Source organism: Archocentrus centrarchus, chromosome 20 (assembly GCF_007364275.1).
Source record: "Archocentrus centrarchus isolate MPI-CPG fArcCen1 chromosome 20, fArcCen1, whole genome shotgun sequence".
Taxonomy (NCBI): domain Eukaryota; kingdom Metazoa; phylum Chordata; class Actinopteri; order Cichliformes; family Cichlidae; genus Archocentrus; species Archocentrus centrarchus.
In genome coordinates, this window is record NC_044365.1 from 10937603 (window position 1) to 10952763 (window position 15161).

Here is a 15161-nt window from a genome sequence, read left to right on the forward strand (position 1 = left end):
AAAAAAAAAATTAATAGGCTTCGATAAAGAGTCCAGCTCACATTACTGCATGCAGATCATACACAAATCATTCATTATTGGTTTTAGATAGGGATTTCCCTGTCCAACAGACCCCATTCAAAATTTGAAAAGAAATAAGGTAAAAATAATAATAATAAAACGCACCAGATTACAATCTAAATATGCACACTCAGAATAACTACCTAGAAAAAAAAATAAAACCAAGTAGATGTAACAACTGTAAAAACATTCAGCTGCTTTTTTTTTTTTTAATTAGCTTAAGCTTACAAGTTATTCCTTTCAAACAAGACAGAGTGACACAAAACATGCAGTACCTCCTTATTAATTTGAGTTGTAAGCTCAGGGTGACCGTCTTGTCTCCATTGTGCGGATCCGACGCCCCTCAGACTCAAGTGCGGAGCTGCACGGTCGGAATGTGTTTAGAAGGAAGTAAACACAGGAAGTGTGGTCTGTCTGCAGCGTAGGTGGAGTACGCTTTTAATGTCAGGTGCCAGCAGCTCGCTCTCTGCAAGTTTCGTTTTCCCATTCTCTTGCGTTTTCTCAGATGAAAAGTAAAAAACAACTTTCAGACTGCTGGGTGTTTCCCTGTCGGGAGACGCGTTTCGTTTATGTAAGATATGCCATATATCACAGACATTTAAGTTCATTCGTAGTAAATACGATTAAAATATACAGCATATTTTATATCACTAACAGATATTAAGACTCAGTCCAAAGCGGTCGCTGATATTTTTGTAAACACTACAACGCGTCTTTTGTGGCTCTCGGCTGCCGTAGACGGAACCGAGCGCATGCGCCTTTGCGCTTCATTCGGAGCAACAATGGCGTCCTCCTTTGCTGTGAGCAGACTACATATGAGAGGAAAGACCAGCTTCGCGAAGTGCCTACAGAGAGCCGATACGTTTTTTCACAGGAGCGTAGGAACAGACGTCGTTGCGGCCCAAGCTGAGGCTACTCGGAATAACGAAGGTGGTTAGTAAACAGTACAAGAAAACAAGATGTCCTTTGGGCTAGCCCCAACACACCGCCGTGTGCTGCCGAGTGAGCACCACTCCAAACTCCACTGAGAAAACGTTATATTTTAGCTAGTCTAGGCTGTAATCCAAAGTGCGTTACGGATTTTTCTGAGTATGGAAAAAACGTAAGAAGTCATTAGGTCATACGTAAAATTCGGCAATGTGTTTTGGATAGCATTTTATAATATTGAACGTATGGATGGTGTTGTTTGTAAGACAACTTTTGACCACTGCCACCAGTAAATGTCATGTTAATAGGCTGAAACCCATTTGGCCCATATAGTTGTACATCCCTGACCAGTCAGTCAAAGGTCTTACACAGCTAATGCTACTTAGTTTGTCTATCAACAACAGCATGCTGACTACACAAAAAGGACCAGCACAATTTCATGTGTCTTATCCTCAGAGAAAAACTTGAGTTGTTGGATGGTTTCTTCTCTGTCAGATGAAAAGAATGGACAGAAGTCTTTGCACGCCCTCCAGGTGGAGAGACAAGAGCAAGCAGAGAGATCTGTTCTCATCAGCTGCCAATCCAGTACCAATGAGAAAAAGTTCCTCAAGTACTTATCAAAACATGGAGAAATCAGTAAATACTTCTTTTATGAAAGCTACGTGAGTAAAAGGTCGAGCTCCTCTGATAAGCGAGTATTGTACCTCGCCCCCTGTTGGAACTGTGTTAAGATGATGATAATGTGTGTTATTCTCCAGGGCGTGTATGCTGTAGTGGAGTTTGTGAAGCAGGAAAGTGTTTCCTCTTTGCTTGAAGGGGCGGCAATTCCTGGTGGAAGCCATGAAGCTGCAGTGCCTTTTTCAAAATCAAGACTGCTGTCACTCAGAAACTTAAGCCCAGTGGACTCTCAAAACCAACCGTCAGGCCTGCAGTGCCAGCCTCAAACCACCATTCCCATCAGTGAGCTCATAAAGAGACTGTCCAGAGAGAAGAGTGTAAGTTGGGTTATTGCATTAAAAATTATATTTACATTTTAAGTCTCATTTGAAGATTTAAGTTGATTGATTGATGTTTCCCATTTCCTTGTTTCCCTCAGATAGACAAGCAGATAACCTCCCTGGCAGAAGCCTATCAGCTCACAGAGGAGAACAGCAGGCTGCGTTTCCTCGTCTGCTCTCTGCTCAAGGATATCGCTGCTGCTTATTTTCCGGAATGCACCATTAAACCTTTGGCTCATCGGTGAACGGCTTTGGAAAGCTTGGCTGTGACCTGGACATGTTTCTGGATGTGGACAGCATCAGTGGGCGTAATGTGAAACTGGTAAAGATGAGGGTTTCTCGGTGTCTTTAGAAAATAGGATTATTTGCAGTGATTTGCTTCCCAGTTGTGAGATAATTTGACTTTTCTGTGTTTTATCTCCATCTGAACTAACCGGTCTTTTGGCTTGTTTTGTTGTTTTGGAATCTTCTTCTTTCACCCTATCCCTAGCATCCTGTCTGTCACACCAACCTTCTGCATGTCCTCCTTCATGGCAGGTCTCACTAACATCTTGTAAACCTTTCTCTTCAGAAACAAAAATAAACTAAAAGAACAGCTTTAATTTCAATCAACTATTTGTGACGTTTGTCACCAGCCTGCTTCATTAGTCTGCATTTTCAAAAAAAAAATAGAGGCAAATGAAATAGAATTTGCACTTTGCCAGAAATGTAATAATAAAGTTCAGCCTGCATGAAAAAAACAAATGCAGAAACTTGTGAAGAGAACTGGAAAAATCATTTAGTGAGAATTTAATACTTAACTCACTCTTAATAGCTGCAGTGAGCCTGTTTTTCTCTGCACAGCTTTGCAGAACGGGGTTGCAGCAGTGAGACTGCCACCCTCAAATCATGTTCGATGTTCAGCCTAGATCTGAACTTTGTTTTCAGTGAGGCGACAGTAGAAAAACCCATCTCACAGAGATAAAACCAGACCAGACTCCACCCTCAGACTTCTTCAGCAGAAGTAAAATCAGCAGGTGTAGCTGCATTAAATGGATCGCTCACCCAGTCATGGGTCACTGAGCACCATTAATTGGGAAGTATTTCTGAAAACATGCTCTCAGGGAGATGTGCTCTTTAAGACATGGGATCACTATGCTCGGACCCAACTGAATGACTTTGGCAAATTCACTCAGATTCTCAAAGGAATCAATATTTCCTTTATCAGATTGCCTGCTGTACATCTCATGTTTGAATGAACTGATGTTGTCTGCCAGTTGAGGAAGTTGTTTGTCTCTGTCTTGAAGCTGAAGATTTAAATCAGTAAGCTTTCCAAATATATCGCTGTGATAGACCGGCGTCGTCAGAAAGTCTCCACCACTAAACGAGCTTGTGACATCATGCGCGTGTTCCTCCTCCCAAAACATCTGAAATTCCCCTCTGAGCTCAAAGACTCACATCAGCACTTTACCTCATGAAAGCCACCTTTGCCTCACTGTGAAGCAAAATGGCTACATGCTCGGCTCCCATCGCCCCGCAAAGTGAGGAGAACAGTTTGGTGCTAATCTGCTCTGCTTCTCTGTGGATGAGGCAGTGTGTCCATTGCGTATTTGGCGACATTCTCTTGATAAGTGTCTGCGACCCCTTCTTTTTTTCCTGTTGTAGTTTGTGCGCCATCTGCACAAACACTCACGCAGTTCTTCCTTTTCAGGTCAGGTGTTCTGTAAGATAACAGCTAAGCAGCTGAAAGAGCTCATAAGATGGTGCTGTACTAGGGACATAATTCTCACACAGGAACTCTGACATGACAAAGCAAACATAAGCAATAAACGCAGTCTGTATTGCTGCCTGTATCCTCGTCCACTTCTTGCTTCAGTGTTTCAGTGAGTTGTTCTTCAGTGTCCCTTGAAGTATCACATATGCACCTTGCAGTCATGCCATTGGACAGAGGGACAGCCTTTAATTTTGCAGCACTCATCTCAGGTCTGAGCATAGTTGACTGCATATCTATCTGCAGGGAGTATGAGCTCCTCTGCTGTTGTGTGTGTGCTTTCTTCCACTGGGCAGTTCTGCTGTTTACTGATGCAGCTTTTACAAAGTGTTTTTCCTGCTGACGGCATTCTCCCAAGTTTTCTCTTAGAGAACTCGAGTGGATTATTGACATCACTGCGGTGTAATGTTTCTAAGTGTCTACTTAATTTGTCGGGTCAGAGTTTTCAAACATTAGAACACACACGCGTCTCTCCTCGTCTCCTGGCACATTCACTGTGAAACCAAGAGCAAGATAAGCTTCATCATATTTCCTTTTTGGTTTATTATCATCACTTGCCTCATTAGTCTCAGAACCTGTTTTTTCTTTTTGTAACTCTCAAATATAATAGCAGATCGCTAACGTAACTGAGGTGAATTTCTTTGTTCTGGCGTGAAAATGATTCAGATGTTAAACATTAGTTATGCATGAATTTTCCCAGGTCGCTTGCTCCCCACACTTTGAGAATCCCTTCATTAATATGTGGTGGAAAGCCCTTAATGCTTACAGCAATGTAGCAGTCAACTAAAGTCAACATAGAAGAGCCTCACACTGAAATTAAACATGTATTAGGCAAATATTTAATATGTAGTCAAAGCGAGAGATGGGGGATACTATAGGATCAGTGCTACATAAACATAAAGCATAACATTGTATATGCATGTTTTTGTTTTTTCTTGTTTCTTTGTATGCTTCATATTGCATAAGTCTTGCTCTTTTATTTGGAAGGCCAAATTCAATTTGAATGTAAAGATTAAATGTATGAATCCTCCCTGTTTGCGCAGCCTAAGTCAGGCCTGTCTGTGGAGTACCAGATGAAGCGGGCCAACTCGGAGCGAGCCGTCACTCAGAGCATCCTATCTGTGATCGGGGAGTGCGTGGACCAGTTTGGGCCTGGCTGCGTGGGGTGCAGAAGATTCTCAATGCCCGGTGCCCTCTGGTCCGTTTTGCTCACCAGCCCTCTGGCTTTCAGTGTGACCTCACAGCTAACAACAGGTACTCAGTCTGTGCGGATGCTTTAACATCAACACATCGAAACACCAAGAAGGTTCTTGACATCTCTGAGGTTGCCGTGTTTTAGCAACAAATACGTCAGTTTCAGAAAGTCAAAGGGGTCACGTACTGAAATGTCAGATCTGACATGGTCACAGTTCCCGTGCTTCACAGAAACTACTACTTTTAAGTCACCCATAATACCATTTTGACCTCTTTGTGTTGCAAAAGCCCCAGACAGAAACTAGACTCTGGCAGGAAGTGCTGCGATGGGTCAGTTGCTCACTTTCCACAGTGTGGGCTTGTTTGTGTTTCACTTCTTTCCTGCCAACTTTATAGACTTGTGGTCTCCAGTGGTGTGTAACACAAGCATGCACACACAGCTGCTAACGTACAGAAAACCACTCTGCAGTTTCTAAGGAAATGGCGTTGAACCACCCTCCGTGGGTGGCTGTGAGGGGGGAACTTTTCTCAAATCATGCTCAGAGATCATTGAAGCGTGGCACTTTCCTCTCTGAGGTGTGAGTACGTGTGTTTAAAAAAAAAAAAAAAAAAACTAGACGAACAGTGGCTGAGTCAGCCACCAAGACCAGCTGAATGCTGCTCTCCAGTGGTAGATTTAGTTTCTCTGACCTATGATGTTCAGCGGTTTCCCTCAACAGTTCACACATCTGCAATTTCAAGATTTTAAGGCAAAGTGCAAAGATTTTTATAATTGAACATAGTGTAATTTATTTTAAGTAGTGTTAGATAAAAGCATTTAATATTACCTGCATTTCCATTTGAAATCTCCAAAGTCAGAATCTGAAGTGAACAGAGTAGCAGAGTAGCAGTTGTCATTCTCTGTGTTCTCCACAGGGTGGCAATGAAGAGCACAGAGCTGCTCTACTTGTACGGAGGGCTGGACCCTCGGGTGCGCAACCTTGTGTTCACCGTGCGCTGCTGGGCCCGAGCTCACGGAGTAACCAGCAGCATCCCCGGGGCCTGGATCACCAACTTCTCCCTCACCGTCATGGTCCTGTTTTTCCTGCAGAAGAGGAGCCCTCCCATCATCCCCACACTGGACCACCTGCGGGACCTCGCAGGTACGAGCCAGCACTCACACATCTGACTTTTGAGAGTTTGTGGATGAGTTCAGCAGCATTTTAGTGATTGATGTTAGTTATTCTTTTCTACATTCTTAAAAATCCCACACCCTTAAGGTGTCACACTCCACAGTGCAACACAACAGTTAGCATCTTCTGGTTCTTCATGCCATCAAAAAACAGCTTAAATTGATGTGTACTTCCAAACATGCCTGCATAAGAAAATGCAGACTCATGTTTTTGCTGTAAATGTTCAGCAAAAAACAAGAAGTTCCTAAATTAATAATGCTCTTTTTTTTTTTCTTCACACGTTGCTTACTAACGCTTCCCAAAAGAGAAATGCAACTGCAGTCCATTTGCAGCAGTGTGGGGAGGGGTTTTTCACTGTACTGCCACAGTCTTACTTGGAAATAAAAAAAAAATGTCATGAATGAATCAACAAAAAAATTTTGGTATAAGAGTGTAAGATACCTGCGCTGAGGACAGCCCCAGTACACGGTAAAAGGGTTCCAATTAACTGAGTCAGACTAAAATTCCCACAGCAGGGAGGAGAAGAATAAAGTAAGACCAGCTGCCCCGACTCCGTGAGTTTTGTTTCCTGCAAATAAGAGCACGAAAAGCACCAAATTGTAATATTTCGCTGGACCCAGAGTTCATTTTCAATGACTAAGCTAATAACTGACTAGTTTTGCACGTAGCAGATATTTTCATTAACCACTGGTTGTGTGATTTTCATGCCTTTGTAGTAATGCTGGCATTCTCTTAGAGCTGAAGGTCTTAATAACTTCAGTGCAGTTTTCACACTTGTGAAGCCACCCAGTGGACCAGATTGGACCCTTTGGTCCTGCACTTGTACAAGGATAATTAATGGTATCCTGTTCCTGCTGCTGTCAGCGGCTCAGGTGTCTGTTGATTGTCTGCTTCACTGTTCTTCACGCGGGCAGCCGCTGCTGCCTCTTGTCTCACGGCAGGGACCGGCAACTGCCTTTGCAAGATGTTCTAAAACATCAACTTTTCATTCTCTGACCTTGAAGTAATTTCCAGGTCATAGACAGAGCCCAGTTATTTGCCAGTATATAATTTTTTAGCAAACAGTACCTAACTATATCACAATAGAGTTTCTGCATACAGAAGCCACTGGAGTTATGCTTGATCTTTGATACGTTAATGAATAATGATTTAAATAATCAAGATTACAATTATCACCTAAATATCACTGACATCTAGCAGCCCTAGTAAATCATTAAAAAAAAGTCACTCACAGTTTGTTTAAACCACAACTTAAAGCATTATCAGCCAGTTTCCCAAATATGGATTAAGCCTATTCCTAAAATAAAAGTAAAAAAAAAAACCAAAACAAAACAATAAAGACTTTAAATGAGCTTAATTGAGCTCAGTTGAGCCTTACATTCATAGCCATGAAAAATGAACAGAAACTAAACATAGAGAATTTGGAATATTTGTTAAAACTAGTTGCCTATTCCACTAATCAGCAGGATTTGGAGAGGGAATTTCACAGAACTTTTATCTGGTAAACCAAGCTTGAATTCTTCTAACCTCTTGTTAAGTATGGTCTACCAGCTGTGACCACTTTAGATGAAGAGTGTGTTTTTCTGACTTTTACAAGCACTTGTGGGGTCCTCAGCCTGAGTTTAGGACAGATTCTTTTGGAGAATCACAGTCAGTTTGCTTTCACTTGCATAAATATATGACTGTAGCCAACAGCAGCATTTGAATGTCAGGTGTGACCCAGCAACACTAAGTACAGCACACGTCCTTCATCTGTAGCCCTGGAGAGTCTCCACTTGTTTTATTTAATGCACAGCATCCTGGGAAAGCCTTAAGGCCATCCATCTTATTACCATATATATGTGTGTTACGAATGTTAACACAGTGTCCTTTCTAATAGAACTGCCGTCACACCAATCTGCCTGCGAGTCCACTCTCCTCCCTCTGCCCCTCTTTCTGTCACCTTGGCTGCCTGATAATTGCCTTCCAAAAGCAATCTACCCCCGTGCCCCCCCAGTGCTCCTCTCCCTCCACTTCCTCCTCTCCGGCACACCCATTTAACGCAGACTCTATCACACAGAGTGCTTACAGGACAATAAAAGGCTCATCACTCTGGGAAGGTCAATGACCCACCTCCTCTAGACACACACGCATGAGCTTACAGGCAGCTATTTAAACAGCAGTATAACACACGGACATAGTCGCACGCACACACACCGGCCTCAAAGTGGTGAAGGAGACTTAACAAGGGCATGGCTGGAGATGTAAACCGGCCGAGCAAGGACACGATACATGCTGTCTTTGTTCCTTTTTTTTGTTGATCACGTGCACCTGCTCTCCCTTCCTCTGTCGCTTTCTTGTTTTCTCCCCACGAACGCATGACCCCATCCATCTGTGTCTCGTTTATGGCCGTCACAGGCGTGTAAAGGCAGGCGTTTTACCTTGTATCCTCGCTCTCGCCCCCACAAGGCCCCGCGGACAAGAGTGTGATTGAGGGGAACGACTGTACATTTGTCAGCAACTTCAACAAGATCCGTCTGGAGAGCAACACAGAGACACTCGGTGAGCACAGGAACTGAGAGTGAGATCAGTTTGACATGTTGGCGGCATTTGTATTGGTGGGCTTTCGTGCTAATTTGATTTTTCTAATTTTGTTCCAGAGAAACTGCTGAGCGAGTTCTTTGAGTTCTACGCCACTTTCCATTCAGCAGGATGTCCATTAAATATCAGAAAGGTGAGTATGATTGTCTAGAACTGCCTCTGGTCATGGTTTGAGTGCTAGTTAAAATAGGTGCACCTTTTAAAGGGGACCTATTTGCAACTCCATATTTTCATTCCTGGGTTCTACTAGAGCAGGGCTCTTCAACTCCAGGCCTCGAGAGCCCCTGTCCTGCAGGTTTTAGATGTGTCTCTGCTTTCAACACACTGAGTCAAATATAGAAGTCATTAGCAGGACTCTGGAGAACTTGACTGCATACTGAGGAGGTAATTCAGCCATTTGATTCAGGTGTGTTGGATCAGGGACACATCTAAAACCTGCAGGACACCGGACCTCGAGACCTGGAGTTGAAGAGCCCTGTACTAGAGTACTTTTGTATGAGTCACCCTTCCTTGGAGCCACCTTTCTTCTGATTGGCTGCCCCTCATAAACACGGCCGTGGGACTTCAGCGCTGACAACCAGAGCTGTTGACCATATTAGGGATGCCCGATCTCATTGACATCACACAGAGCCAAGAGTAGAAAATCTGTATGAATCCTGAGGTTGCATCTCATAGGCATTACTTGTACATACACTGACCTCGTTATTTGAACATTTGACCATGTTTAATTGGAGCTTCCACTATTGTAACATTATACATATGACAGAAAACAAGGAAAGGCAAACTAAAGTGAATTAATTTAAAGACCGCAGCAGTTTAAGCCCAAATGTGCGAGATTGTTAGGCAATTAAGCTCCTCCCCTGTTTCCTGTAAACATGGCCAAAGTTTTAAGTAATGAGGTCAGCATATGTAAAAGTGCCGTGACACAGCTGTTGTGCAGTAGCATCATATATAAATAAAAGAGAATCGAATTGAATGTACAAGTAATTCTCGTGATTATATTCCACAAATACAAAAATCAGTAACATAATTTAGGAAATGCTGTGAACAAGCTGATTTGAAGTTGCTTAAGAGATTCTAGTCATGTTGTATCAGTCAGTACAAGACTTTCTCCCTCAGAGCGAATGAAATAATAATGAGACCAACAATCGCTTCCTGTGCTTATTCCTTTCATTGTCAACTGCATGAATAAATAAATAGATATCCAGAAAATTCCTCACATCCCGAAGTGAGCAAATGCGAATTAAGTGAGAGTTCCAGTTTCAAATCTCGGCACTCGGCGTTTCCAAGCCGCGTGGCTGAGAGCGGCTACAGCAAAGCTACAGCAGAACTTTCAGACTAAACGAGTCTCAGTGCAGGTTTGGATCACCTCTGCAATGCTGGGCAGTTGTTGCAGAGTGATTATGAGGGGCATACACAGATTTCTTTGGCACAGCTGTATGACGGTAGTTTTAGCATCATCTAATTGAGCTGTGCATCTGCTGTAGTCATTTATGCCGAAGTTACAGCTTCTGTTATTATGTGAGTTTCCGATTGGGTCAGAGTGACATAATTCTGTTGTGGCGGCCAATTATTTTTGTGACAGATGCACAACGCATGCGCAGTCTTCATCTCTCCAGGTGCTTCTTGGGCATTGGTTACTGAAAAGGAAGCAATTGCTGAGAGCCCTTCTCAACAAAACAGCATAAAAACATGTCAGTGGATAGTTGGAACCACAGTATTCACCCTGAATGCACCCATGCTAGCCTTGGGAGCACCTGGACACTCAGGCCCGAACCCGAATATGCAGAGAAGTGAAAATACACCGTCCTCTCACATCCCTCATACATTTATTTGTTACACACAAAGCTATTTTCATGGGAGCACAAGATGTGCACTGTCAGAATCCAATTGAACCTTCTTCAAGTGCAGTATGCAGTGATCACTACTGTCAAACACACTGGTTTTTGGGGGTCTTGTGCAGCCCAGATTGCCTAGTGTTTGTGCATCTTCAGAGTTACCTAGGTCTGTGAGCTGCAGTAGGTACTTTACTCCCTAATAGAAAAAGATGAATATTATGCAGGGCTTTTTCTGGCCTTACTTATCACTCAAAGGACTGTCCTCAATACTGTGGGTGAGCAGGGGAGAACAGGCAAACACAACAGGAAGGTTTGAACTAAGAAGCTTTTGCATGAGGCACCAGCACGTGTCGTGGTAAAAGTCATCAGCAACTAGCACAGAATAGTTGATCATAAAATGTAAATGTCACATGAAGCACATATCTGGGTTAAAGCAAATAGAGGTGATGCTTAACAAAATGCTACGTGGGTATATGACGAAAAATTTGAGTGTCTCTATCGGTCTCTACTCATGCTTAAGGAACTGGAATAAAACTTTGAGAGAAGTTCAGCATATGAAGACAGCAAGTTCAGCCTTCTTTCAACTCTTTCACCCAGTTGAGCTCCAGCAGGGAAATCTGTTGGTAATAAAGGCTGTGTTTGCTGGATGGCGTCTTCCCACACACACACACAGATGACAGCTGTCCTCGTCTTGTGTGATTGATGCCGGCCCCACAGGGGCCCGGCGCCCTTGAGCTGAGATCACAATTAGGCGCTCTGCCACATTAAGTGCAAAAAACTGCGTATTTGTTCTTTTTATACCCATATTTATCCTGATGTGCCTGTTTATGCCCGTGTAATACTTTCCACAGGCACTGAGGGAGCATCCACCATGCAAGTCACACTGTTTTCGTCATTGGGAGTATTCAGGGCTAATTTTTCCTCACTGTCTGTATGCGATAGTTAATTAACCTACTGCTTAAAATGTTCAGTGCTGAATAATATCCCGATTACTCTTCCCAGTAGAAATTATGTTGATAAAGTAGCTCTTCATGCTTTGGTGGCATAGTGTATGAGATGCAGGGACTTTGCTAGAGCTTAGAGTGTAATGAATCGATACCCGTGGGAATGGGAGACCCCAGCTTAATATATGAGACTAATATGAAGTTTGACACAGCCTCCCCACAGCAGAGGAAGCCTTCATGTAGGCTGTGGCTGTGACCCTTGCCTATAGGCTTTCACCAGTGGCGCAACCACCATAAATCTGCTTTACTGTGCTACAATTCTCCGGTTCGCTCCCCTCTTCTGACTGATGGCTTTATGTTGCTATCTTCTATCCTTCCTGCCCTTCCTTTATCCCTCCAGTGCCTTTTACTGTCAGGCATTATGCAGGATACACCATCCAAAGCACCATGGAAAGTACTTGACTTCTCTCTGACCTACATTTTGATGGATCACTTGATGGCCACGACATTTGGACAAATGCAGACCATGTATGCTCCTGTTGCTAACATGCTCAATGTGTTTTCATTTCAGGCTAGCTCAGTTTTGAAAATTCTTCTCTTTTTTTCTAAGTCAAAATGTCTTCCAGAGACATGTCCATTTCCCCCTTCCATCTGCTACCCTGTAGAGAGGTGTTCCAGTCAGCTATGGGTGCCCCAGATAGAGCAGCAAAGGGCTGAGTCCATGACCAACACGATAGATGGACCATGACGCATAATACACGAAGGTCTGCACTTACAGCTGCAGCTGCTCACGAATGTGTTTTCAACCTCCGGCTTTGTCCCCCTTCCCTCTCTCCAGGGCAAAGAGCAGAATAAGCCAGAAGTGGCCCCACTGCACATCCAGAACCCGTTTGAAACCTCTTTGAACGTCAGCAAGAACGTCAACGCCAGCCAGCTCGACCGATTTGTGTCTTTGTGTCAGGAGAGCTCCTGGCTGCTCCAGCAGAGTGAAACCGGCACGCCCAGAGGTGGTGGTGGAGACGGTGGCCCCACACCTTGGGGACTCGCCACCCTCCTTCTGCCTTCACAGGTCGCAGGGATCAAAAGTCGCAAGAAAAGGAGAAGGGAGCCAGCCAGCGAGAGGATCAAGGGTTTGCTAGAATCCTTAAAAAACAAAAATCAACTAAAGAAGAGCTAAGGACTCACATAAATCATCTGGAATCAGGACTTCCATCTCATGGTGTTGCTGTGTGATGCTTCACCTTGAAGGTGAGAGAAGAGACTCCAGCGACTGGGTTGTAGTTCCAAACATGGACACTGGAGGGTGTTAGTGAGACCTGTATGTGCATATGGTTTGGGACTTGAAATAAGGGAGTCTTGGCCATTTCACTGTAGACTTCCCCACTCTGTTATGATTAAAGACAATCCTGTGGAATTAAGTCCTGCCTGATATTTATTTGGAAGTTCAGACAATATTTCACAGGTTAATTTGATTCATTATCCGTGCACGTCAGTGTTACCAGCAACAACACAGACACCACCTGTTTACACTTCAAACTAAATTCATTATGCATACAATTACAATAAGGATGGAATAATTAAGGTTATAGTAAACACTGTATACACTTGGAACACTTATTGTGGAGCCCCAAGACCAATAAAAGGCAGCTGAAGTGTAGCAAAATACATAATTAATACTTTGTAATTGTGGAAAGAAATGTGATTATTTTTAATCTCCATCTGAAATTAAAATCTAAAATTTCAAACAGTTTTTCCAAAGCAACATGATCTCTTTCATTGGTGCTTCTGAGATGGGGAGGTGGAGCATAGGAAGGTTTGTGTGTGTGTTAACCTGAAAAACAATGATAGTTAACACATCGTATAATTTCAAGCACAAGTATAAGAGCAGCAAATTGGGGCAGAAGCCCATGTGACTGTTAGAAGTGTTGCAAAAGTAGCATTGCTGGGCTTTTAGATCAAAATTCTATATTAACACATTCTATATATGATTTTCACAGGTTTAGAGACAGATTGTATCTGATTTACCTGATAAACTGCTACAGATTTGCAACAGTAAAAGAAACCAGTTTGATGTACTTTAAGTGGTTTGACTGCAAAGATTACACTTTGGACTAATAATGCCCCCCTCCCCCCCACTTGCATTTTCAGTTACAGCTAGTTGATCATCAGTATGCAGTAGAGTAAATCAAACTAATTACAGTATTCTGTTTTAGGGTATGCAGTCAAGGTCTTTGTAACTGTAGTTAATGTCATGCCTAACTGTATGACTGGTGAAAAGTTTAGTTCACTTGTACTGAAGTGTATGAAGTTTTATGTCTGTACTAAGATCTACTGCTAAGTATAGTCACAGTGTAACACAAAGTCAGTTAAACTTAAGAGATATCAGTCTGTCCACTTAGGAAGCACAAACCATCCATCTCATCTGTAAGTGAAAGTGACCACAGGTGCACTGGAGAGGCAACAGCAAGCCCCCCCCCCCCCCCCCCCCACCCCCCCCCACCCCCCCCCCCCCCCCCACCCACCCCAACCCCCCCACCCCCCCCCACCCCCCCCCCCCCCCCCCCCCCCCCCCCCAAAAAAAAAAAAAAATCAATGGTTTTGCAAGTGGTGGCCACAGACCTTTACTACCTTCTTATCCCTCCTGACCCATTTTTCTCTAGCTTTGGTATTCTGTTCTAGCTCCTCCAGGATGGCACAACCAAGAAGGTTTGCTGTGTTTCCCAGCACAGCCTTCGAGAGTGTTATAGCAGTGTGGTGTGTAACTCTCCTTATGTAGTCCGGAGATGGACTGCTACATAAGGAGAGCTTTACAGGGCAATAGCAGGGATCAGCTCAGTAGTGGAACCAGAATCTGCTCCTTTGTGTGAGGAGGAACGGAAGAGCACTGCCAGAGCCCTATAAAACTACGTTTATATTATGATGATATATATGTTATATTAGGATTTTATAGTAATCAGCTAAAGAATTTAGTTCCATTGCTACAGGAATGCTGGAAGTTAACCTGCTTTTAACCTCTAAAAACACAGTCCTCTAAAATGTTTCTTTCTTTCACTTTTAGCTACCTTAACATTTACCTCAGGTGCTTTTATAACATTTACTATTAAAAAAACGGATGCATTTTCCACCTGTATGAAGGACCACAGTCATGTGCATTTAGCTGAGTCCTTTCTTGACTAAGGCATTTGCTCAATAGTGAGCTGCATTAGTGAGGAAGCTGGCTGATTAAAATGTATTAGCTGCTGTTGTGGCAGGTCACACATTGAAGTAATACACAGTTTATGTATTGATTACAATAACTGGCACTATTTATACTTAAACAGCCACTGGCAGCATCTAAGTTAGCCAGAGGCAGTTAGCTAATTAATGTTGCGCTAATGCTGGAACATCTTGCAGGTAAAACAAATTGACTGATACATTAAATAGCCAATCAAATAGAGGTAAAAGGATAACAGGCAGCTATCTATTTATTTTTACACTCTTTTTTTTTTAGCCTACAAACAGATCTGACTTGGGATGAACCTGTAGTTACATTTTCAGGTTCTCTGTTCCATGTTTTACAGGTTTTTTATTTTGCTTTTTTCACTACCTCAAGGCTTTGTAAAACACAGTTTTTATGTTTTTATCTTCTCTTTTAAGTACATTGAGTTCAAATGTAATGAAATGTCCTGTACAAATAAAATTTCCATTGCCACTTGCTT

The 15161-nt window shown here is 42.9% G+C and overlaps 1 protein-coding gene across 1 annotated transcript; it reads left to right on the forward strand.

Annotated features, from left to right (window-relative positions):
* The first annotated feature begins 812 nt into the window (after positions 1-812).
* Positions 813-13805, forward strand: mtpap (mitochondrial poly(A) polymerase). Its single transcript, XM_030756755.1, is given in 11 exon segments — positions 813-990; positions 1483-1649; positions 1746-1982; positions 2084-2213; positions 2216-2307; positions 4779-4893; positions 4896-4989; positions 5845-6071; positions 8550-8642; positions 8741-8814; positions 12302-13805. Coding segments are annotated over 11 exon segments (1746 nt in total). The 3' UTR covers positions 12641-13805.
* Positions 13806-15161: the final 1356 nt, after the last annotated feature.